This window comes from Hypanus sabinus, chromosome 6, assembly GCF_030144855.1.
Source record: "Hypanus sabinus isolate sHypSab1 chromosome 6, sHypSab1.hap1, whole genome shotgun sequence".
In the NCBI taxonomy this organism is placed as follows: domain Eukaryota; kingdom Metazoa; phylum Chordata; class Chondrichthyes; order Myliobatiformes; family Dasyatidae; genus Hypanus; species Hypanus sabinus.
Genome location: NC_082711.1, coordinates 144,286,005 through 144,312,283, shown reverse-complemented (window position 1 = coordinate 144,312,283; position 26,279 = coordinate 144,286,005). Strand labels below are relative to the sequence as shown.

The window sequence follows — 26,279 nt, the reverse complement described above, 5'->3', positions numbered from 1 at the left end:
GCATGTTGAAATCCCCCATGACAACTGTATCATTACCTTTGCGACATGCCAATTTTAACTCTTCATTCAACTTACACCCTACATCCAGATTGCTGTTTGGGTGACTGTAGATAATTCCCATTAGGGTCTTTCTACCCTTAGAATTTCTCAGTTCTATCCATACTGACTCTACATCCCCAGGTCCTATGTCCCCCCACGCAAGGGACTGAATATCATTCCTCACCAACAGAGCCACCCCAACCCCTCTGCCAGTCAGTCTGTCCTTTCGATAAGATGTATATCCTTGAATATTCATTTACCAGGCCCTGTCCGCTTGAAGCCATGTCTCTGTTATTCCCGCTACATTGTACTTGCCAAGTTCCAACTGAGTCTCAAGGTCATCTACTTTATTCCTTATACTTTGTGCATTCATATATAATACTTTTAAGTCGGTACTCCCCTCTCCTTTCATTTCAATTCCTATTTCACTTGGCCATACTGTATGATCTCTTCTTGAGCTTTCTACTCCATTGATTCTGTTGTCCTTTTTAACTTTTCTTATTTTCACTTTCCCTTTAACTCCATCCTTATATTTCCAGTTCATCCCCTCCCCCCACCCCACTACTTAGTTTAAACACATCCGTGTTGCAGTGGCAAACCTGTCTGCCAGAATGCTGGTCCCCCACCTATTAAGGTGCAACCCGTCCCTTTTGTACAATTCATCCCTACCCCAAAACAGATCCCAGTGGTCCAAGAATGTAAATCCTTGCTTCCTGCACCAGTTCCTCAGCCACACATTCAGATCCATTATCTCCCTGTTCCTGCCCTCTCCAGCATGAGGAACTGGAAGCAAACCAGAGATAACCACCATGGAAGTCCTGCTTTTCAGCCTTCTTCCGAATTCTTTGAAGTCCCGCTACAGAATGTCCTTCCTCTTCTTCCCGATATCATTTGTGCCGACATGCACTACCACTTCCGGCTGTTCACCTTCACCCTTGAGGATTCCCTGCAATCGGTCCGTGATGTCCTGGATCCTAGCACCAGGGAGGCAACAGACCATCCTTAAATCTCGCCCATTGCAGAAACCCCTTTCCATACTTCTTACTATGGAGTCCCCTACTACCACGGCTCTTCCTGATGTCTGACTCCTCAACCCAATCAAAATGATAAAAGTTAGAAGTGGCCAGTTTTGTGACAGAAAGTTAGAATGAGTTACCTAATGTTGGAGAATTTGATAATGAATCTCAAAAGCCAGAATTAGTCTTATCAGCTAGCCTTAGTGATGAAGACTGTTAAAAATATATCTAATCACTAATCTACTTCAAAACCCATTGCAATTTGCCTATCGCCACAATAGGCCGATGGCAGATGTAATCTCAGTGGCTCTCCACAAGGCTTTAGACCACCTGGACAACACAAACTCCTATGTCAGGCTGCTGTACATCGACTATATCTCAGCATTTTAACACCATCATTCCCACAATCCTGATTGAGAAGTTACAGAACCTGGGCCTCTGTACCTCCCTCTGCAATTGGATCCTTGACTTCCTAAACGGAAGACCACAATCTGTGTGGATTGGTAACTTCTCCTCCTCACTGACAATGAACACTAGTGCACCTCAGGGTGTGTGCTTAGCCCACTGCTCTACTCTCTCTACACCCATGACTGTGTGGCTAGGCATAGCTCAAATACCATCTATAAATTTGCTGATGTTACAACCATTGTTGGTAGAATCTCAGGTGGTGATGAGAGGGCGTACAGGAGTGAGATATGCCAACTAGTGGAGTGGTGCCACAGCAACAACCTGGCACTCAATGAAAAAACTGATCGTGGACCAGGAAGGGTAAGACGAAGGAACACATACCAGTCCTCGAAGAGATTTGGTATGTCAACAAATACACTCAAAAACTTCTATAGTTATACCATGGAGAGCATTCTGACAGGCTGCATCACTGTCTGGTATGGTGTGGGGTGGGGGGGGGGGGTGGGTTGGTACTGCATAGGACCAAAAAAAGCTACAGAAGGTTGTAAATTTAGTCGGCTCCATCTTGGGTACTAGCCTACAAAATACCCAGGACATCTTCAGGGAGCGGTGAATCAAGAAAAGCAGCATCCATTATTAAGGAACCCCAGCACCCAGGGCATGCCCTTTTCTCACTGTTACCATCAGGTAGGAAGTACAGGAGCCTAAAGGCACACACTCAGCAATTCAGGGACACTTCTTTCCCTCTGCCATCCGATTCCTAAGTGGACATTGAACCCTTGGACACTACCTCACTTTTTTATATATAGAATTTCTGGTTTTTAGCATGATTTATAATCTATTCAATATATGTATACAGGTAGTCCCCAAGTTACAAATGTCCGACTTACAAACAACTTGTACTTGTGAACCGAGGAAGGAGAACCCCGTCCGCCATCTTAAGTCAGATCGCGACGCTGTCCGCCATTTTAAGTCGTTGCCGTTGACACTGTGTTGCGTGTGTAACTTTGTATTTGGCTTAAATTTTTCTTAGCAAGATTCACCCTGACCCCCCCCCCCCTTTCCAGTAGGCCGGTGGCACAGTGAGATCAGCACCGGGCTCGAGAATCGAGAACAGAGGTTCCCGAGTTCCATCCAGTGACAGACCGCTTCCGAGGGCACTCTCCATCCATGTCGGGTTGATGTCAAGCTCGCAACTTGACCTCGTAAAAAAAAACACTGCCACCTCCAGTTTAAATTCCCACGTTGAATATTGTGGAGGATCAAATACCCAAACCCAGCACAGCCCCCACTTGTTTTATTTAACCTGTCTCAATGTGGTGGACTTTAGGACCCAGGGAATTCAGTGTGGTCCTCCTTAGGACCCAGCAGAACTCAGGACCCGCCGCCCGCAGTGTTTCTGTTCCGTTGATGGGAAGCGATCACGATTGAAAATAAAGTGAAATTAATAAAGTGTTTAGAAAGAGGTGAAACATCATCGGTCATTGGAAAAGCGTTAGGCTACAGTCGGTCAATGATAGGAACAATTTGAAAGGATAAAGGATAAAGTGAGAATATTGGAGCATGTGAAAGGCCCTGCTCCAATGAAAGCTAATTATTACTAAACAACGCAATTGTTTAATTATTGGAATACAGACGTTTCTTAAGTGTTTTATATGCATAGAAAGGTAAAATATATACTAAGACAAATGTTTGACTAACTGAAGCTAAATAATACCGGATGTACTTGTTCCGAGTTACGTACAAATCCAACTTAAAGACGAACTCAGGAACGGAACTCGTTCAAAACTCGGGGACTGCCTGTACTGTATAAAGTGTACTGAATTTTTTTTTCTTCTAGATTATGTATTGCATTGAACTGCTGCTGCTAAATTAACAAATTTCACGTCATATGCGGGTGATAATAAACCTGTTTCTGATTCTGAGATAGGAACTTGCCAACCTCATCTGATCTGACCTATGGGTGAATTCAAACCCAACCAATATTCAAACATGAGGAAATCGGCAGATGCTGGAAATTCAACCTGACGAAGGGTCTCGGCCCGAAATATCAACAGTGCTTCTCCAATAGATGCTGCCTGGCCTGCTGTGTTCTACCAGCATTTTGTGTGTGTTGTCCCAACTAATATTGCTGCCTGATAAAGTGGAGCAATCCAAGGTTAATCAGACACAGTATAAGAAGTAACTCAGAGAATGTGAATTGATTATAGAAATATGCCAACCATATTTGATTAATATGATAGAGGCTTTGGTGAGGTGATGCATTATATGCCGAACCATAGACTTGCCATGAAGACGGCTGCCCATGGAAGGGAAGTGGAAGCATGGATTGAGAACTAGCAGAGTGACGGGGTAGTGTAAGCAATGGTCACCTTTCAGGTTGGAGGGAACTTTTCCCCAGCCATCACCATCAGGACCACTGCTTCTCTTAATAAATATAAATATTGGGCCCCGATACATAAGAATTGGCTTTCCAAATCTGCAGATAATCAAGACTTGGAAGAAGGATTGCAGCAGACCTCAAGTGGATATGAACAGGATGATGGAGTGGGCAGCAATGTACAGGGTTGTGCAAGAGAAAGTACAGTGTTATACTTCAACTGGAAGAACAAGGAGAGGCAATAGAAACTCAAAGACACCATGCGGGAAATGAGAGATCTGGAGATACCGTATGTATGTGAGTTGTTGTTGGGGTCAAGGAGGTTGAGAAACCAATTCAGATTTCTGTTTCTGAGCTTCATAAAGAGAAGTCATGATCAGCCTTTATAAGGTCATGATTTGGCCAATATTTGGAGCGTTTTGTTCAGATCTAAATACAAGGAAAAATATGAAAGCCTTGGAGAGAATGCAAAGAAGATGGCTGGAATGATTCCAGAAGTGAAGGGCCCAGTTGCATAGATAGACCTGGAGAGGTTGAGAGGGAATCTGACAGGAGCATGTGAAAATGATGAAGGATCCTGTTGGAACAGGTAGAAACTGGAGCAAAAGTGAAGTGTGGAAAACTTCTTTTTACATTGCGAGTGGATGGGTTCTGAAGTGCATTGCAGTGTGTGTAGTAGAAACAGATTGAATGATGGTGTTCTAAAGACAGTTCGATACAATACTTGAAAGGACAAAAATGGTGGGGCTCCAGTGAGGGAGGGGTCGATGGACTAGTTAGCTGGATTGTTCTTGCATAGAGTCAGCACTGACTGAATGATCAGATGGCCCTTCATATAGTAATATTGCTGAAATCCTGATCTGATTGGTTGTTGCATTTCATAATGATGGACACCTGTGCGGGTGAATTTTTTAAAGTGGAAAAGATGTTCTACTGGGACAGTTCCACTCTGTTGGCCTTAGATATCTGGGTCCATTGGTACGGTTAGTCTGGCGTCTTCCGTGGTTCCAGTGGATGACCGTGACGTCTTCCGTGCCTTGTCATACCCTTTACTCTGCACAAAACGTTGCAGAACCGCCTTCCTGGTCGGTGGATCTTGTTGATCTCATCTGCCCAGTCCACCAGAGCTGACAACGTCAGCTAGGACAGGAATAAACCCTATTTCACCGGTGGGGAATTGGGTGGGGTATGAGGCCTGCCTGCTACATTCACCTGGTTTAGCCCACCTGTTGAAGTAGTGTTGTCACATGCAGACAGGTTCTTGGGGCCACAGGTGAGAGCTGAGTGGTGGGGATCAAGGTGAGTGAGTTGCTCTGGAATGGACACGCAAGCCCTCTTTGCCAGAGGTGCTGCCCCTCCCTGGACACTTCATCCTGAAAGTACCTCAATTACCTCCTGAAATCCTGAAGAACACGTTTCCAAGTATATAAACCGCCTATGTTTAGCACTTTCTGAGGAGGGAATCAGCTACAGGCTTCAGAGTGAGACTGAGTGGGGGTCAGCTGCTTGCCACCAGTCCTGTGGAACCGAGATAGTCTTGCACTAATTGGGTTGTGAATTCGCATTGTTCCTGCCTGACATGATCCAGAAATAAGACGCTGTGAAGTTGAGGTGGTGGAAGCACATACAATAGAAACATTTGAGAGTTATTTGAACAGGCACACGAACAAGCAGGAAGTGGAGGAGGACCAGCATTGTGCAGGCATATAGGGTTAGATTAGCACGTTTGGCACAGGCATTGTAAATCAAGGAACCTGTCCCCAAACTGTATCGTTCTCTGTTGACTTAGCACCTTTATAGTGCCAAAACATCACATTGCACATAATAGGAGTATTTTAAAACAGAAAGTTACACTCAAACACGTGATATTTTGGGAATGAGAAGGGGGAGAGATTTAGAGAGGGTGGGGTATTCCAGAACTTGGGACCTTAGTGTCCAAAATTCACAGCTGCTAATGTTGGAGTTATTAAAATAAGGACACACATTCATTCATTCGTTTGGTGCCATGTCATATGACGTGGGCGATCGTGGTCTTCCATGTGTCTCAATCTGAGAAGTTCTAATAAGCTCTTCAAAACTTCTGCCTGTCCATCCCTTGATGTAACTCATGAATGTCATGTGCTGTTGATCACAACTTTTTCTTCCATCAATTTTTCCTGTCACTGCAAGTTGTTCAAGCTTCTCTTTCCTCAGTACATGCCCCAGAAATTACAGCTGCTGTTTCCTGATTGAGGATATCAGCTCTTACTCCAACTTTTCGCAACACTTCCTCATTTGTTACTCTACCTTTCCATGATATTTTCATCGTTTTTCTCAAAAACTACAATTCTGCAGCTTCAAGCCTTCCTTCGACTTGCTTTGACATTCTCCAATATTTGCTTCCATATGTTAGTGTGGAATGAACCATACCACAACGTTCTGAGTTTTGTACCCAGAGAAATTGTTATTCTTTAGTTTCTAGCTCAAATGTTCTAACGTGCACTTAATAATCCCAATCTTCCTCCTAATTTCAACATCAGCCCTACCATCAAATGTTATTGTGCTCGCTGAGTAATTGAAATTCCATGTTTGTTTAATTGTTTCGTTGCCCACTTTAAGATTGTATTTCTGTATTTCTTCTTTGTGACAACCATACATTCGGTCTTCTTGGTCACTCCTCTCTTTGGACTTTCTTCAACAACTGTACCTAGAATTTCTTGGAGCTTCTCTTTAGAAGTAGCTATCAACACTGTGTTGTCTGCATATCATAGGTTGGTCAAATTGTGTCCACCAATTATCATGCCTGGAATGCTGTTAAATTCTCTTAGAACCTTGCTGTAAAGATTGGATAGGTTAGGTGAGAGAACACAACCCTGTATGGCTCCCTTCTTAATCTGGACAAAGTCATTTGTCTCATTTTCAGCTCTCATTCCTGCTCTTTGTTCCCAGAACAAATTTCTGATGGTTCTGATATGCTTCAAATCAATTTTCAAGTGCTGAGGAATCAATGTCCAAGCTCTTCATGGCTCACTTTATCAAAGGCTTTGGTATAATCGATGGAAACATAGGTTGAGGTCATTCTGGACCTCTATGCTGTGCTCACAAATCATTTGAAGGAAGAAGATCGCATTTCACGTTTCCTATCTTCAGTGAAGTTGCACTGCTCTCGCGCGATCTCTGGTTTCATGTTGTTTCTTGCTCTCATTGTGATGATTCATGGTGCAACTTTCACAATGTGACTCATGAAACTAGTTGTGCGATGTAACTTGCATTCAATTGCTTTAGGTTTCTTAGCCAGTGCAATAATTAACGACTTATTCATTTTCTCAGGTATTTCCCCTTTATCATATATTTCATTCAGTAAATCTGTCAATCATTCAATCCTGAAACCTTTCAGCACTTGAATCATTTCTGTAGCAATGCCATCTGGTCATAATGTCTTATTCATTTTCATGTTCCCCACTACTACTTTAACTTCTGATTTCATAGTCGGTGGTCCAACCACCTTCTTAATCAGAATCAGGTTTATTATCACCGGCATGCATCATGAAGTTTGTTCAACTAGCAGCAGCAGTTCAATGCAATACATAATCTAGAAAAAAAAGTAAATCAATTACAGAATGCATACATTGAATTAATTAAAAATTGTGCAGAAAGCAGAAATACTACATATTAAAAACGTGAGGTAGTGTCCAAGGGTTCAAAGTCCATTCAGGAATCCAAATACACCCAAGTTATTGGGTGCATTTAAGGCAGAGATAGGTTGGTTCTTGATTAGCCAGGGCATCAAGGGGTATAGGGTGAAGGCAGGGGAGTGGGGATGACTGGAAGAATTGTATCAGCACATGATTGAATGGCGGCGCATGCTCAATGGGCCAAATGGCCTAGCTCTGCTCCTATATCTTATGGTCTTATGGAATCGGATGGCAGAGGGGAAGAAGCTGTTCCTGAATTGCTGAGTGTGGGCCTTCAGGCTTCTGTACCTCCTACCTGATGGTAACAGTGAGAAAAGGGCATGCCCTGGGTACTGGACGTCCTTAATAATGGACACTGCCTTTCTGAGACACCGCTCCCTGAAGATGTCCTGGATACTTTGTAGATTAGTACCCAAGATGGACCTGACAAAATTTACAACCCTCTGCAGCTTCTTTCGGTCCTGTGCAGTAGCCCCCCCCCCCCCCCCCATACCAGGTAGTGATGCAACCTGTCAGAATGCTCTCCACGGTATATCTATAAAAGTTTTTGAGTGTATTTGTTGACATACCAAATCTCTTCAAACTCCTAATGAAGTATAGACACTGTCTTGCCCTCTTTATAACTGCATCCATATGTTGGGGCCAGGTTAGATCCTCAGAGATCTCAACCCAGGAACTTGAAACTGCTCACTCTCTCCACTTCTGATCCCTCTATGAGGATTGGTATGTGTTCATTCGTCCTACCCTTCCTGAAGCCAACAATCGGCTCTTTCGTCTTACTGACTTCTCTCCTCTCATATCTTCAGACAAGTTGACAATGTATTCTAGCCAGTATACCTGCTTTTTCCATGCGTATCAGTCCCTCTTTTGTCTTCAAACACCGACAAGAAATACAAGAACTAGCACCCGTGAGCACCCTCACCTTCTCGTGCATATCGCCAGAATTGTTCCGTTTCTCGATCCCTTCACATTCTCCATGGTTCTTTCTTTCCTACATTTTCACTTGATTTCTTGGTCCAGAATTTTATACTTGATGCTGTTCTTTGGGGTGATTTTCTCTCTCTCTTTCATTAGATCTAGAATTTCATCTGCCATCCATTTTTTTTCTTTTCTCTTTTTCGGTATCGCTTCATTAGACACGTCCGCCTCTGCGGTTTTAAACTTCAGCCAGCTTGGTGTGTCTAGCTTCAAGGCGAGGGACACTCAAGAGTTCAGAATTGAAGCAGTGCTCGTATGTCATGACATTAGAAATAGCTGCATTCACCCTTTTGAACCTGCTCTGCTATCGTATGAGGACATGTCTGCTCTCCTACCTTAAATACCTTCCTGCATTATTTCCCTGCTTTGGTTCCCTTAGTATCCGAAGATCTACAGACCTGCCTTTAGTATACTTAATGACTGAAAATGCACAGCCCTCTGTGCGTGCACAGAGATTATTGGTTCAATGGTTCACGATCCTCTTCAGGGATGACATTTCTTCATCAGATGGCTGATTATTCTCAGACCATAAATCCTCATTCCCCCGGCTGAGGTAAACACTCTCCCAGAAGTTAAGTGCCTTGCCCCTAACAACTTGTATGTTAATTAGATCGCTTCTCATTTTTCTGTAATCCAGCCGCCGTAGTCAATCAAGTCTATTCATTCTATCCTCAAAAAGACAACAGGAACAAAGGGATCCCACCACAAAACATATCCCCCCCCCCCGCTTTCTTCAGGGATCACCCCCCCCCCAGCACGAGTTTCTTGTCCGTTTGTCCCTCCCCACACTTACCCCTGAAATCAACCAATGTGCTGTACCTGCCCATTCACCTCCTCCCTCACCTCCATTCAGGGCCTTAAACAGTCCTTCCAGGCGAGGCAACACTTCACCTGCCAATCTGCTGGGGTTGTCTGCTGTATCCGATGCTCCCGATGCAGCCTCCTCGATGTTGCTGAGAGCTGTCATAAATTGGGGGATCACTCCGTCGAGCATCTCTGCTCCACCCACCATGAGTGAAACTTTCCAGTGACCTAACATTTTAATTCCGATTCTCATTCCCGTTCTGACATGTTGGTCCATGGCCCCCCCTCTTGTGTCAAGATGAGGTCACCCTCATGGTGGAGGAGCAACATCTTATATTCCACTTGGGTATCCTCCAACCTGATGGCATGAATATCAATTTCTCTGTCTGGTTTAAAAAAAATTGCCCCTTCCCTCCCCTCTTCCCACTCTGGCCTTTGACCTCTTCTCACCTTCCTCTTGCTTCCCTCTCAGTCCTGAAGAAGGGTCTCGGCCCAAAACGTCGACTGTTTACTGTATTCACCTCCATAGATGCTGCCTGATTTGTTCAGTTCCTCTGGCGTTTTGTGTGTGCCAAAACAGGAACACTAGCTGCACATGACTGTTCTGTTGCTCAGTACGACTATAGTTGATCTTTTACCTCAGTGTCATTTTCCTGCACTGACACCACATCTCCAGGCGCCCTTTATTTTTAAAATCCCGTCGATGTCTGTCTGCCTCTGGAGCACTCTCTGGTAGAGGGTTTCAAGTGTTCAATACCCACTGACAGAAGAAATTTCTTCTTATTTTAGTCCTAAATGGGTGACCCTTTATTCGGAGACTGCAACCTCTGAGTCTAGACTTTCCAGCCGGGGAGAAACATTAGCCCTGCATCAATCTCGTCAAACCCCATAATATTTTATGGTTTTGATGAGATCAGTGATCATTTTGCCAAACCCACGGGTATCAGGAATCGATCTGGTGAGCCATTATTACACTCCCCCACCGTTAGTCTTCCCTTCCTTGGTTAAGGAGACCAGACCTGTTCTATATGTTCCAGGCCTGGTCTCACAAGGGTACTATAGAGCCCCAGGAGCTTGTGCCACTATTTAAAAACATAATGACTATACTAATTTTGGCCTCAGCTCCCTGTTCCTCATAATCCTTGTCTCAAAAACTTGCCCGTTGACCCAGAAGTTAGCCTTGTGATCCTTGATTAAGTTATCAATAGGAAAAGAGTCCCCTTTCGTAGGTAAAGATACCAAAATAATATATATAACTGCTTTGTGTGTGATCTCATAACTGTGTCCCACTAAAGCATACTATAGTGAAACTGTATTGGAATATCTGGCACTATATCCCAATACAATATCAGTAAAACCCAACTCCATTCCTTTGACAATGCTTACTGATCAATAATGAAAACATTTTCAATTCCTGTCCATCACTCTGAGTAACAACATTTTCTTCTCACTCTCCTTCAGTGATAATTTAAAAAATTCAATCCATGTGGATAATCCTGTAGTTGATCACATTATATTCTGTCCGCGGTTTTCATGCCCACCTCTTTATCTAAGTAGGTGAAAGCAAGATTTAAAGATATTGGGAATCTGAAATTAAAATTGAAAATACTGGAAATACTCAGCAGGTGAGGCAGCATCACAAAGTTCAAAGTAAATTTATTATCAAAGTACCTATCTTTCATCATATACAACCCTGAGATTCATTTTCCTGTGGGCATAAACGGTAAATACAAGAAACACAATAGAATCAGTGATAGACAGTACCCAAAAGGACAGACAAACAACCATATATGCAAAAGACAGCAAACTGGGCAAATACGAAAGTAACGATAATAAATAAGCAATAAATATCAAGAACATGAGATGAAGAGTCCTTGAAAGTGAGTCCATAGGTTGTGGGAACAGTTCAGTGATGAGGCGAGTGAAGTTACCCTCCCTAGTTCAAGGGCCTGTTGGTTGAGGGGTAATAACTGTTGCTGAACCTGGCAGTGTGGTTGCTGAGGCTCCTGTGCCTTCTTCCTGATGGCAGCAGTGAGGAGAGCTTGGCCTGGATAGTGGGGTCCTTGAGCATGGTTGCTGCTTTCCTGTGACAGTGCTGCTTGTAGAGGTGTTTAGTGGTCGGAGGGCTTTACCTGTGATGGACTGGTCCACGTCCTCTATTTTTTGTAAGATTTTCCAATCTAGGACATTGGTGTTTCCATTCCAGGCCGGACTCAACCGGCCAATATACTCTCCACCACACATCTATAGAAGTTTGTTAAAGTTTTAGATGACATGCTGAATCGCAAACTTCTAAGAAAGTAGAGGTGCTGTCATACTTTCTTCGTAATGGTACTTATGTGTTGAACCCAGTACAAATCCCCTGAGGTGATTACAGCAAGGAATTTAAAGTTGCTGAACCTCTCCTCTTCTGATCCCCTTGCTCATGGACCTTTGGGTTCCTCCTCCTGAAGTCAATAACCAGCTCCTTCATTTTGCTGACGTTGAGTGAGAGGTTATAGAAACATAGAAACCTACCAGCTCATTACAGGCCCTTCGGCCCACAATGTTATGGCACACTCATCCATATTTTCAGACTACCTCCTGTATGCTGATCCATGCTGATTCGGCCAACAACAGTGGTGTCATCAGCAAACTTGAATACAACACTAGAGCAGTGCTTAGCCTCATAATCATGAGTATTAAGTGAGTAGAGCTGTGGGCTAAGAACAGAGTCTTGTGGTGCAGCTATGCTGATGGAGATTGTGGAGCAGATGTTCTTGCCAATTTGACTGGCGTCTGCAAGTGAGGAAATTGAGGATCCAATTGTACAAGGAGGCATTGAGGCCAGGGTCTTGAAGCTTATTAATTAGTTTTGAGGGGATGATAATATTAAATGTGTGGAGAGAGTTGACATTGCAGTTTAGTAAGCTTTCTTCAGAACTGGAAATGGACCTATTTAACATTTATCCCCATTCATAAATCCTTGTGATAGAGTAGAAGTTAGTGCAATTGTTTTACCATGCCAGCAATGAATGGTAGGGGTTCGATTCCTGCCTGTAAGGGGTTTGTACGTTTTCCCCAACACCATGTACTCCAATTTCTTCCCGCGTTCCCCACATACACGGCGAGGGTTAGTGAGTTGTGGACATGCTGTTTTGGCAGCAGAAGTGTGGCAATACTTTCAGGCTGCTCCCAGCTGATCTGATGTAACACAACCGATGCATTTCACTGTCTATTTCGATGCACATGTGACAAATTGGGCTAACCTTGTTCACTCTGCCTTATCAATCTAATTTCTCTCAGGTGCTTTAGTATGACATTCACAAGAGATTCTGGCAATGAGCCTTCATTTTCTCTGTTCTTTTTGGATTAATTGTGTTCCACTTAATACTTTAAAATCTTGAGCACAATACCAATGTTCTTACTTATCCTGTAGACAATAAGATATCGTTATCATTTCTCCCAGTTCCTTATTTCCCATTGTATTTCTCCTCTCCATGTTTAAGGGACCCATATTTAACTTACAAACACGAGGAAATCTGCATATGCTGGAAATTCAAACAACAACACACACAAAATGCTGGTAGAACACAGCAGGCTAGGCAGCATCTATAGGGAGAAGCACTGTTAACGTTTCGGGCCGAGACCCTTCGTCAGGACTAACCGAAAGGAAAGATAGTAAGAGATATTTAACTCATCTCTTTTTACATGTCAGGATACTTTTATCATCTGTTTTGTATCTTGTGATTTCCTCTAATTCTATTTCCAGTGTTTATCAATATATCAATCACTCTTCTTTGAATTGCAAAACTCTCCCAAATCTCTAACTTCATTAGTACACCAATATAAGACTCTTCCTTTAGTTATATAAAGTTAGAGACAGATTTAGATTATTGTTCGACCATGGCTTTTTTATTCTTTAATTGAGTATTTGTTCCAAATTACATGTTATTTATTTAAATAGTTTCTATTTCTTTAATTATTAAAATTTCTAATGTAATTGTCCAATCTATTTTAGCCGACATTCCCACCATATCTACAGAATTTACTTTGTTTGGTCTACTTTCAGATTATTCCCATGCTCAATATAAAATTCCATTATATTTTCATTTGCTGTTCCCCAGAGTCTCTTAACCACAGCTATTAATTAATCAGATCTCATTGCACCATATGAGATACAAATTAGCCTTGTCCTGTATTTGTTCATCCACGTACTTGAGACAAGACATATTGAAGTGTTCTGCCTACTCGTCCTCTACGTATCACACCTGAAATGAAACATTTAATGCTGGAGGTGCACAGGTCTGTAGAAAGAGAAACAAGGCTAATATTTCAGGTCAGTTATGTTTTGCTGACTGGTGGTGTAGTGGTCTCTGCATCGGACTCTGAGTGGTCCCGGGATCGAATCCAGCCGGGTCCTTGCGTCCATGCTGGGTTGAGTGTCGAGCTAGCAACTCGGCCTCATAAAACACAGACAAGTGCTTAAGAAACGGGAAGATATGCCACAAGGTGTGGAAAGGAACAACAATGTTTCATCAGAAGTTGATTTTTTGTTAAATAGAACTCAGTTGAAACAATAATGTCCTAAAATGCCCCAGAGGTATTGCTTGAAATCATACAGGTTTTTTATAGAGTGGAAATCCTCACTAAACACACAGGTTGTAAATCTTGGCTGTGATTCAGCTGCGGAAAGAAATTGGGCTGTGCACATTCCTAGTGTCCTTATGTGGCACAGAATGCAGTGGAGGATTGACATTGGCATGCATATGAACAGTGTTGAGAACTGCCTAATCCCATTTGGAAACAACCACCACCTTGAACTGCTCAATGACACCTCCAGTACAATTTCACACAACTATCTTGACTGTACTGCTTTGCACCGTCACATGGAAAAAAATGCCATTTCTTTTCCGTACTTCCTTTGTCTCCACTGTGTCTGTTCCCAAGATGAGGCATTCCTTTCCATGATATTAAAGCTATTATCCTCCTTCAAAGAACGAGGTTTCCCTTCCTCCGCTACTGATGTAGTCCTCTCCCGCATCTCCTCCATTTCCCGGACATGGGTGGCAAGGTGGAGATAGCTCTGTACTAAAGGAGATGTAAAGCGCTTCTTCCCTCAGTTAGCACCTGCTTAGCTCTCAACCCCCCCCCCCCACCCACCCAATGGGGTCATATGAAGCCATGGGAGCAGGTGACAGATGGTTGTACGAGTAACTGGTGCGTATCAGAATTTCTGGTTGCGCAACCACTGAAGATAATCTCTGAAGAGTATTGATGATGACTGGGGTCACCTTTCTTGTAAAGACACTGCCTGGAAGAAGGCAATGGCAAACCATTTCCACAGAAAAATTTGCTGAGAACAATTATGGTCAAAGACCATGAACACCCGTGACATATGACACAGCAAACATCAACAGAAGTGGATATGAGAAGGCATTGGTGAGTAGGGTTCAAAAAACCCCAAGGCATTCTACACATGCATGAAAAACAGGAGGATCACTAGAATGAGGGTAGGACCACTCATGGATAGAGAAGGATATGTGCTTGGAGGTAGGGGAGGTGTTCAAGGAGAGGAACTTTGAATAGCGTAGAACAGATAAATGTTCTAGAGCAAGTTTAGGTTAAGAAAGAGGTCATGTGGAGCTTCTGAAAAACATATCTATATATGTCTCCAGAGACAGACAGGATGTACTACAGAAAGCAAGGGAAGAGATTGCTGGGGAGTTGACAATGATTGCCCTTTCTGGCCACATGAGTGGTACCATGAGCGGAGGATGGCAAATGTTGTACCATTATTTAAGAAAGGTAAAGGTACAATCCTAGGAATAATACACCAGTGGGCCTTCCATCATTAGTAGTCAAACTGTTGGAGAGGATTCTTGGGGGGAAGATTTGCGAGCACTTGGAGAGGCATAGACTTTTTGGGGATAGCATAGCTTTGTGAGGGGCAGGTCATGCCTCATGAGGCTAATTTAATTTTTCAAGGAGGTGACAAAAAAAATTGATGAAGGTAGAGCAGTAGGTGTGCTACGTATGGATTTTAGTATCAGTTTGACAAGGTTTTTCATGGTAGCTCATCCAGAAAACCTTGCCATGGAAACTTAGGTTGGTGGATTCTGAATTGGATGCCCATGGAAGGCAGAGTGTGGTCGCGTATGGAGCGTGTTCTGCTGGGAGGTTGCAGTGTAGTGGTGTTCTGTCAGGATCTGTTCTGCTTCCTTTTGTGATTGTTATCAACGACCTGGATGAGGAAGTGGAAGGGTGGGTTATCAAATTTAGAGGTGACGCGAAGGCTAGTGGTTTTGTGGATGTTATAGAAGACCGTCATATTTTGCAATGAGATGTAGACAGGATGTAGAGTTGGGTAGAGAAGTTGTGATGGAGGTCAATCTGTAAAAATGTAAAATGATACAATTTGGAGAATCAAACTTGAAGGCAGAGTACAAGGTTAGTAGCAGAATTCTTGGTAGTGCAGAGGAACAGGGGATGTGGCAGTGCAATCCATAGATCATGCAAGTTGCTGTGCAAGTTAATAGGGTGGCTAGGAAGGTGTATGTTGTGCTGACCTTTCATTAGTCACGTGATGGATTCTGCAGCTTTGTAAAACTCAGGTTAGATCTTACTTCGAATATTTTGTTCGATTCTGGTTGCCATATTTTAAGAAGTTTGTGGTAACTTTAGAGAGGGTGAAGACAAGATTTACCAAGATGCTGCCTGAATTAGAGAGCATGTATTATGAGGACAGGTTGGCTGAGCTAGAACTTTTCTCTCTGGAGTGAAGGACGATGAAAGACGACTTGAAAGACGTCTATAGGATTATGAGAGGCATGAACAGAGTGGAACTCCAGTAACTTTATCTGGGACACCAATGGCTAATACCGGGTGACGTCCTATTTAATGTGAATAGAGGAAAGTTTAGGAGAGTTATCAGAGGTAGGTTTTTTTTTACAAGGAACTCACTGTTGTGTGTGGATGATTGCTCAGGGACTTTTGGTGGGGGAAACTGAGATAAACTCATGGATGCAAGAAAATTGGAGGATTCTGAATTGTGTAGGAAGGCTAGATTGATCAAGGCATGGGCTTGCATGGGTCAGCACAACAACGTGGGGCATAGGGCCTGTACTCTGCTGTACTGTCCTACGTACAAATTCAAATTATCGGAATACAAAGGTTAAGGTTTGAATTGAAGGTCCTGTATTACAGGTCTAGACATCTTGATTTTTATTCCATTAACATAATGGTATTTTCACTGTTAAATGGATAAGGCACCATTACTGCTTTTTTACCAAACCAGGAATGTAACCACTGTTCCACTTAGGCAGGTATATAAACACCACATTTCCACTGTGCACATAATCATACAACACAAAAATAGGCTTTTCAACCCACCATCTATGCTGACCAAACATCTACCTTTGCTAATCCTCTATATCTCTCGGTTTCTCTATTTGTTCCCACACTATCATTAATTTCAACTCCTTAATTCTACCTAGAAGGGGAATTTACGGAGCCCAGTCAACTTACCAAACTACATACCTTTGGGATGTGAGACACCACCCAGGTAGCACACAAGGTCAGGATTGAACCCTGCTCATTGGAGCTGTGTGGCAGTTTGTTGTGTCACGGTACCGTCCAATAGCTGTTGGAATTGTATCTTCTGGTTTCTTCTTTTGTTGGTTGTGCATGCATATTCATTGACCATCCTGTAATCAATTAAAGGGGCTAGCCTGAAACCCAGAGCAATTCTCTGAAACAAGGCTGAGGGCTGCCTAGCTCCATATGGTTGCCCTGGAGCCAAGAGGGGAGCACTGACGCTGGCATCGAGCCTGTGCTGATTTGATTGTGTGACGTGGAGAGACATCTGAAGCTTGTTGGAACAAGAACATGTGACAGTAGAGGTTACACGGGGTGCACGGAGGGTGCCGTGCAGCAGATGGGTGAGGTCGGAGAAGCAGATGGTAATCATGGTGGTGCTCATTTTGCGGGCACTTCGTGGAATTTCCCCGGTGCATTACAGAGCGACGGCACAAACATATCCTCATTATCTCCTCATTATTGTCTCCCACTTTATAGTTATTCCCATCTGCTCCGGTCCCAGCTGTAATCATGGGGTACAGGGCATCAGGCTTGCAGAGCTGATCAGAGACTGCAGGCTGATGATAAACTCATTCTGTTCTGCAAATTCAGCACTCACTTTTGGAATGGCCATGTTTCTAAAAGTCTCTTCAAATAGTTAAAATGCTTTGCCATCTGCTAAGTTAGTTAAAAAAAAATGAATGCTGATGGTAGAGTAGAAGGAAAGGAAAGAAAGGATAATTTCTTAATCAGGAATATCAAGAACATGATGTCACTAGTTATCAGTTTAGAGCAGTGGAAGCTGCAGATAGTGTGGAAGGAATAGATGCTGAGGATTTAATATCAGAGAATTGGATGGTGCAGCAGGCATGTTGATTTTAATTATCAAACCTTTAAGCCAGTCCATTGGGGTTTGACCATTTGCTCTTGGGAATAATTCCCCTTGATCAATTTTTCAAAATTTCAAACAATCTGAGTCACAATGAGGCCTTCTTTTCCAAGGAAAGCAAGCCTGGGATTTTGTGTGGTATCTGAAATCATGCTAATCCTACAATCATACAATTATAATCTTCCCATAAACTGTATACAGGATTGGACACACCAGAATCAGGTTTTAATATCACCGACATATGTCATGAAATTTGTTAACACAAACTATATTCTACTTCAACCAGTGTCAAAGTACCAATGGAATCTCTTCAAGCCTACATCCTGTTTCTCCAAGTGTAAACCATTCCAGTAGAATTTGTTTAATAATTAATTTCTGGGACTTTGTATGCACTTTGCCTAAATTTTGCATATGTAATAACAGAAGGTGCAATTCAGAAGCAATGTTTTTGTAAGCAAGAGTAAATGTACAGATGCTGGAAATCCAAGCAACACACACAAAACGCTGGAGGAGCTCAGCAGGCCAGACAGCACCTGTGGAAAAGAGTACAGTCGACGTTGTGAGCCAAGACCCTTCAGCAGGACTGGAGGGCAGCAGGGATCACAGAGGGAGAACGGTGAGAGAGGGTTCCACTGAACTCCCTTCGAAGGGAAGATTTAAACTTCTTTAGGGTATGCATCCCTGGAAGAGACTCTGCAGTGGAGTAATTCAATCACAAAAAGGCGAAGATCTGCAGATGCTGGAAATCCAAGCAACACACACAAAATGCTGGAGGAACTCAGCAGGACTGCTGAAGGGCCTTGGCTCGGAGTGTTGACGGTACTCTTTTCCATAGATGCTGCCTGCCATCTGAGTCCCTCCAGCATTGCAATGTTGCAATGTTGCAATGTTCTCGCAGCTTTCCCCCTATATTTCAAGGTGTGAAGAAGCATTGACTGGTTAATTTTTAGCCTTTCCATCAGTAACACGTCATTGATATAATAGTGAATATATTCAGTGCTGTTTGTTTGTTCTGCTTCCTTCCTCTGTGTTAACCAGTTGTCTGCTTCAGTTATTACACACCACCATCTTTCACATGGATGAGGACTGCGTAAGTGATAGGCAGTTTATTGTTCTTAAATGGGTTCACAGCTCAGACCTTGGCAATAAATTGACAGTTTAGAGGTTCATTTGTCCAAAAGAAACGAGCATTGAAAAGGCTGCAGGCATTGAGAACTTGTCAGCTTATTCATGCATGTACTGGTGGAAGGTTTCAAGTGCTGAAGAGTTGCCAGTTACAGCCTCTCCCTCACTTGCATATACTGAGCACGAGCGGTTTTGGACAAGCTACACACCCTGGTAATCTGAAATGAGCTGGAACAAAAACTCTGCAGGTCAGGTGGCCTCTATGGAAAGAGAAACTTAACATTTTGGGTGTGAGACCCTTCACCAGGCCGAGGAAGAGAGAAATATAAACACGAGAAAATCCAGAGCAACACTCACAAAATGCTGGAGGAACTCAGCAGGCCAGGCAGCATCTGTGGAAAAGAGTACAGTTGAGACCCTGCGCCCAAAATGTAAACTGAAGTTTTTTCCATAGATGCTGCCTGGCCTGCTGAGTTCCTCCAGCATTTTGTGTGAGTTGCTTGGATTTCCAGCATCTGCAGATTTTCTGTTCTTTGGGATTGGAGAATTCAGCACTGAGTCACGCAGCGTGCAAAATGCCTGGACAAGTAAAAGGGAAGTGTTGTTTCTCATGCTTGCATTGGCATTTATTGAAACAGTGCAGAAGTCCACGGGCAAAAGGCCAGAGTGAGATTGGGATGGCGAATTAGAGTGACAGGCCACTAGCTCTTCACTGCCTGCCCTTTCACCTTTTCCTTTCCCAGTAACTCAGTCAGTCTTTCCAGGTAAGATGCCAAATCGCTTCTGCTCCAAGGATTTGGAGTTCACAATGTGGTCCCTCTACATTCAAGAAACCAAATGCAGTTTGTCCATCCACAAAAAATGGAATTTCCTTAAGGCCAACCATTTTAATTCCTATTCCAACATGTCAGTCCATGGCCTCATCTTTTGCCACGATAAGGCCACTTCTAGGGTGGAGGAGCAATGCCTCATGTTCCGTCTAGATAGCATCCAACTTGATGGTATGAACATCAATTTTGGGTTTTTCCCTCCCCCTTCTGTCTTCCATTCCCCACTCTGGCCTCTCACCTCTTCACTTCACCTGCCTATCACCTCCCCCAGTGCCCCTCCTTCTTCCCTTTCTCCTATGGTACACGCTCCTCTCCTATCAAATTCCTTCTTCTGCAGTCCTTTACCTTTCACACCACCTGGCTTCACTTACCTCCTAGCTAGTCGTCCTTCCCCTCTCCCACCTTTTTATTCTGTCGTCTTCCCCTTTCCCTACCACTCCTGAAGGAGTGTCCTGGTCCTGGCATCATTTCCACAGATGCTGCCTGACCTGCTGAGTTTTTCCAGTATTTTGTGTGTGTTGTGGGACTCTTCCCAAGAGTCACCCTGAGCTTCTGTTACCAGACAATAATTCCTCATCCCACCCCTATTCTTACCTCTTGGCACTGTTATTTTTTAGTTACCCATCTCCTTTGCTGAATCACACATCCTCAGTCTTCACTAATGATTGTCAAATGAAATCTAATGATATAGTTTGGAGCAACACACAAAACTCAGTAGGTCAGGCAGCATCTAGGAAAAGACTAAATAGTCAACTTTGGAGATTTCTTAGATGAAGTATTATCATCGTAATCTGTCAGGTGGTAATGATTCTTAATCTTTCAAAGTGGTCAAACTGTCACCTGGTGAATTCATACATTTGTTCGCAATCTAGTGAGATAACAGAACTCTGCAGAAATGGAACTCCGAGTTGGTGATGTTTCTTTGTGCAAGGATTATATTTACTGCTGTGATCTTCTGACCGGATTTACTTCCTGTCTCCACAGCTGTTTACCTGGAGAGACATAGCCCCAAGTCTGCACTGGAACACCTGCAAAGAGATATGGTCAAAAAGGAAGAGGAATCTGAGGTGAGATTTGGACACAGCTAAAGCCCTTGTATCCCCTTTCCTGATTCTTAGCCCTACAACACAATCAATTACCTTAAAAACTGAAGTTGTTATTTTCTGTTGTATGGGATCATGAATATTTAAACTGGCATCTTTATCTACTCCCCCACCCCCCACCTTTTTATTCTGGCATCTTCCCCTGCCTTCTCAGTCCTGAAGAAGGTTCTCAGCCCAAAACGTTGACTGTTTATTCATTTCCCTAGATGCTGCCTGACCTGCTGAATTCCTCCAGCAGTTTGTGTGTGTTGCTTTGGATCCTGAAAGTCTGCAGACTTTCTTGTGTTTATCTTTATTTCTATTTTGTCATTTTAATTATAGTGATGTCCAAGTGTTAGAAGACCCAAATGTGAGCAGGCAGTCTCAAATCTAACCCAGTCATGATGTTAACAGAATGTTCAAGGAGAGGGATCCAAAATTATTATGTGGGTTATTTATACCTGCAGACAGATGCTCTGAGATAATTGGTAGTTTAAATTACATTCCACTTTTATTAGCCCATCTGATTGTGAGCTGTGAAGACATCAAATTAAGCACCTCAGAGACAAAAGTCCTTTGCTTGGGAATGTTTTCATACTGCTTAATCAAATGGATTAACACCTTTGTGTTAGTTTGATTTTTCTGAGGCTTCCTTTCTCCCTCCCTTGAATCTGAGATGAAAGGTTGTGAGCTCAAAGCTGCAGCTCGGACTGGGTATTTGTGATGGGAAAGATGCTCGCACTTGTCGTAGGTCATCCTGACTCAGGTGGGAGAGTATTCGCGTAGTCATGAGCAGAGTTCAAATGTTGATGAAGTCCCCCAGGTTTTCTGGTCTGGGAGGCCTCTGTTGATGTGGAAATCTGATGGTGTTTCAGGAGCTTCTGCGGGTTTAAGTAGGAGTTGGGAGATGGCCACAACTTAAAATAAAACAGTGCAGGGACAGGCTTTTAAGCTCACTGTACCTGTGTCGTCCATGATGTCAAATTAAATTAATCTCATCTGCCTGTCTATGATCTCTATCTCTCTGTTCACTGCCTGTTCATGTGTTTTCATAAATGCCTTTTAAACATTGCTATTGTATCTGTTTCTACAACCTCCCCTGGCAGCATATTTCAGACATTTACTACTCTATGTGTATTTTAAAAACAAACTTGCCTCACATTGTGCTGATGATACAAAGGTTGGGGGTGTTGTGGATAGTCTGGAGGGCTGTCAGAGGTTACAGCAGGACATCAGTAGGATGCAGAACTAAACTGAGAAGTGGCAGATGGACTTCAACCCAGATAAGTGTGAAGTGGTTCACTTTGATAGGTCCAATTTGAAGACAGAATATAATACAAATGGTAAGATTCTTGGCAGTGTGGAGGATCTGAGAGATCATGAGATCCGTGTCGATAGGCATTCAAAGCTGCTGCGCAGGTTGAGAGTGTTGGTAGGAAGGCGTATGTTGTGTTGGCCTTCATCAACCATGGGACTGAGTTCAAGGGCTGTGAGATAATGTTACAGCTAAGTAAGACCTTGGTCAGCCACTTGGAGAACTGTGTTCAGTTCTGGTCACCTCACTACAGGAAGGATGTGGATACTACAGAGAGAGTGCAGAGGAGATTTACTTGGATGTTGCCTGGATTGAAGGGCATACTTTGTGAGAATAGGTTGAGTGTACTTGGACTTTTGTCCTTGGAGCGACAAAGAATGAGAGGTGACCTGATAGAGGTGTTTAAGATAATGAGAGGCACTGATCATCTGGATAGCCAGAGGCTTTTTCCCAGGGCTGAAATGGCTAACATGAGGGGGCACAGTTTTAAGGTGCTTGGAAATAGGTACCAAGGGGATGCCAGGTGTAGGTTTTACACACACAGAGTGGTAGGTGTATGGAATGCACTGCTGGCGATGGTGATGGAGGGGGATACAATAGGGTCTTTTAAGAACTAGGTACATGGAGCTTAGAAGAATGGAAGGCTATGCACTAGGGAAATTCTAGGCAGTTTCTAGAGTAGGTTACATGGTCAGCACAACATTGTGGGCCGAAGGGCCTGTAATGTGCTGTAGATTTCTATGTTCTATATTACCTTCATTCTCTCCTTAACTATCTAATGGTTTAGCATTTCTACTGTAGGGATTAAAACTGACTATCTGCCTATCTGGCTTCAAAGTTCAAAGTCAATGTATTATCAAAGTCACCAAATGCAACCCTGAGATTCGTTCTTGTGGGCATACTTAATAAATCCAATATCCATAAAAGAATCAATGAAAGCCCACCCCACCAGGGCAGATGTCCTGTGTGGCAAAAGATGACAAACTTGGCAAATGCAAAAAGATAGAAGAAAAAAAAGTATTAATAATAAATAAATAAGCTATAAATATTGAGATTGTGAGCTGAAGAGTCCTTGAAAGTGAGTCCATTGATTGTGGGAACAGTTCAGTGATGTGGCAAGTGAAGTTGAGTGAAGTTATCCCCTCTGGTCAAGAGCCTGGTGGTTGAGGGGCAGTAACTATTACTGGACCTGGCGGCTGAGGGGTAGTAACTGTTACTGGACCTGGTGGCTGAGGGTTAGTAACTGTTACTGGACCTGGTGGCTGAGGGGTAGTAACTGTTACTGGACCTGGTGGCTGGGGGTTAGTAACTGTTACTGTACCTGTTGGCTGAGGGGTAGTAACTGTTACTGGACCTGGTGGCTGAGGGTTAGTAACTGTTACTGGACCTGGTGGCTGAGGGGTAGTAACTGTTACTGGACTTGGGGTTTGAGCACTGATCCTTCTGTACCTTTTTTCTGATGGCAGCATGAAAAAAAGTGGATGACCTTGGGTGGTGGGTGTCCCTGATGATGGATGCTGCTTTCCTGCAACAATGCCCCATGTAGCTGAGTTCGATAGTGGGGAGGGCTTTACCTGTGATGGACTGGGCTATTTCCAGTACTTTTTGTAGGATTTTCTGTTCAAGGGCATTGGTGTTTCTATACCAGGTTGTGCTGCAGCCAGTCAATATATTCTCCACCACACATCTATAGAAGTTTGTCAAAGTTTTAGTTGCCATGCCAAATCTTTGCTAACTTCTAAGGAAGTAGAGGCACTGCTGCGCCTTCTTCATAATTGCATTTACAAGGTGGGCCCAGGACAGGTCCTCTGAAATGTTAACAGCAAGGAATTTAAAGTCGCTGACCCTCTCCACCTCTGATGAGGATTGATTGGCTATGGACCTCTAGTTTCCTCCTCCTGAAATCAATAATCAGCTCCTTGGTCTTGCTTACACATTGAGAGGGAGGTTGTGAAGTGGCACCACTCAGCTAGATTTTCCGTCTCCTCCTGTATACTGATTCTTCACCACCTTTGATTTGGCCAACAATAGCGATGTCATCGGCAAGCTTAAAGATGGCATTGGAGCTACATTTAACTTCACAATCACAAGTATAAAGAGAGTAGAGCAGGGGGACTAAGCACAAAGCCTTGTGGTGCTCCTGTGCTAATGGAGATTGTGGAAGAGATGTTGCTGCCAATCCAAACTGGCTTGCTGTCTGTGTTTGAGGAAAACGAGGAACAAGTTGCACAAGGAGGTATTGAGGCTAAGGTCAATGAAATGACACCTGCTGTGGAATGCTCCGGTAAGCAAATTGGAGCAGATCCAAGTCACTTCTGAGGCAGGAGTTGATATGTTTTATCACCAACCTCTCAAAGCACTTCATCACTGTGGATGTAAGTGTTACTGGGCGGTTGTCATTGAGGCAGATCACCATGTTCCTCTCAGGCACCAATGCTTCTTATAAATTTATTTACTTCTATCAGGATATCCAGTGAAAACAATCCCAGTTTGTCCTATCTACCCTTATAGCTGGTGCACTCTGATCCAGACCACATCCTGGTAAACCTCTTCTGCATCTTTACCTCCACACTCTTTTCATAGCATGGCATCTAGAACTGCGCACAATACTCCAAATGTGGCCTAACTAAAGTTTTATACAGTTGCAATATTCACTCAGTAACTACTTTAGTGGAATCCAGTGTGGTATTCTGCTGCTGTAGTCAATCCACTTCAAAGTTTGACATGTTGTGCATTCAGAGGTGCTCTTCTGCACACCACTGTTGTACAGTATGGTTACTTGAATCACTGTTGCCTTCCTGTCAGCATGAACCAGTCTGGCCGTTCTCCTCTGACTGCTCTCATCAACAAAGCATTTTCACATCAGAACTGCTACTCAATTTTTCCTGTTGTTTTTCACACCATTCTCTGCACAAAAATCCCAAGAGATCAGTAGTTTCTGAGATACTCAGATAATCTCATCTGGCACCAAAAATCATTCTATGGTCAAAGTCATTAAGATCACATTTCTTTCCCATTCTGATGTTTGATCTGAAAAACAACTGATTTGACCTTATTTGCATTACTAAATTCAACCAGGGCTGGAAGTCATTATGCTGCTTGGAGAGAGATGTGACATAGACTCAGTGGCAACTTTATGAAGTACACCTGTACACCTGCTCATTAATGTAAATATCTTATCAGCCAATTATGTGACAGCAACTCAGAATCAGTTTTATTACAAACTACATGAGACATGCTGGTGATGATAAATCTGATTCTGAGTTGCTGTCACATGATTGACTGATAAGATATTTGCATAAGTTACAGGTGTACTCAATAAAGTTGACACTGAGTCTATGCCACATATCTCTCCAAGCAGCAATGACTTCCAGCCTTGGTTGAATTTAGTAAATACTATCTTTTCCAAAGAGATGTATGTATACAAATATAAAATTAGAAACAGGAATAAGCCATGTGCCCCTTGAGCCTAATTGACTATTTAAAGATTTAACGATGATCTTTGTTTGTTACATGTATATCGAAACATAGAATGAAACGCACCTTTTGTATAAACGACCATCGCAGTTTGAGGATGCACTGGGGGCAGTCCGCAAATGTCACCATGTTTCTGGTGCCAACATAGCATGTCCAGAACTTACTAGTGCTAACCTGCATGTCATTGGAATGCAGGAGGAAACCCACGTGGTCACGGGTAGAACGTACAAACTCCTTACAGACAGCGGCAGGAATGGAACCGTGCTTGGTGATCGTTGGCGCTGTAAAGCACTGCGCTAACAGCGATAAGGTCAAGGCTGATTTCCTTGTAAACAAAACACATTCCCTTCTACTTGCCTAATCTTTTGCTCCCTGTTTATCAAGATTCTTATATAATTCTGCTTTAAAAACGTTCAAACACTCCTGTTTCCTTTTGAGGAAGGAAGTTGTAACAGTTTATGATCCTCTCAGTGGGGGTGGGGTGAAAAATCACTTCCTCTCTGCCTTAAATGGGTTATCCCTTATTTTGCAACAGTGACTCCTAGTACTAAATACTCTCACAGATAAAGCATCCATGATACATCAGGGTTTTGTATGTTTCAGTTAAGTCCCCTCTCACTGTTTATCTCTAGAAAATAGAAGACTTTACAATCTTCAGTAGACCTTTGATGCCTGATATAATAGCAAACAATACACTGTCCCTAC

The 26,279-nt window shown here is 43.1% G+C and overlaps 1 protein-coding gene across 1 annotated transcript in view; it reads left to right on the top strand.

Moving 5' to 3' along the window:
- The window catches only part of vps37d (VPS37D subunit of ESCRT-I), a 61,402-nt gene that overhangs the window by 13,473 nt on the left and 21,650 nt on the right, over positions 1-26,279 (top strand). Inside the window, exon 3 of the mRNA XM_059973125.1 lies at positions 20,685-20,767. Within this exon, the coding sequence (XP_059829108.1) occupies positions 20,685-20,767 (83 nt within the window). The remainder of the gene's footprint in view (positions 1-20,684; positions 20,768-26,279) is intronic.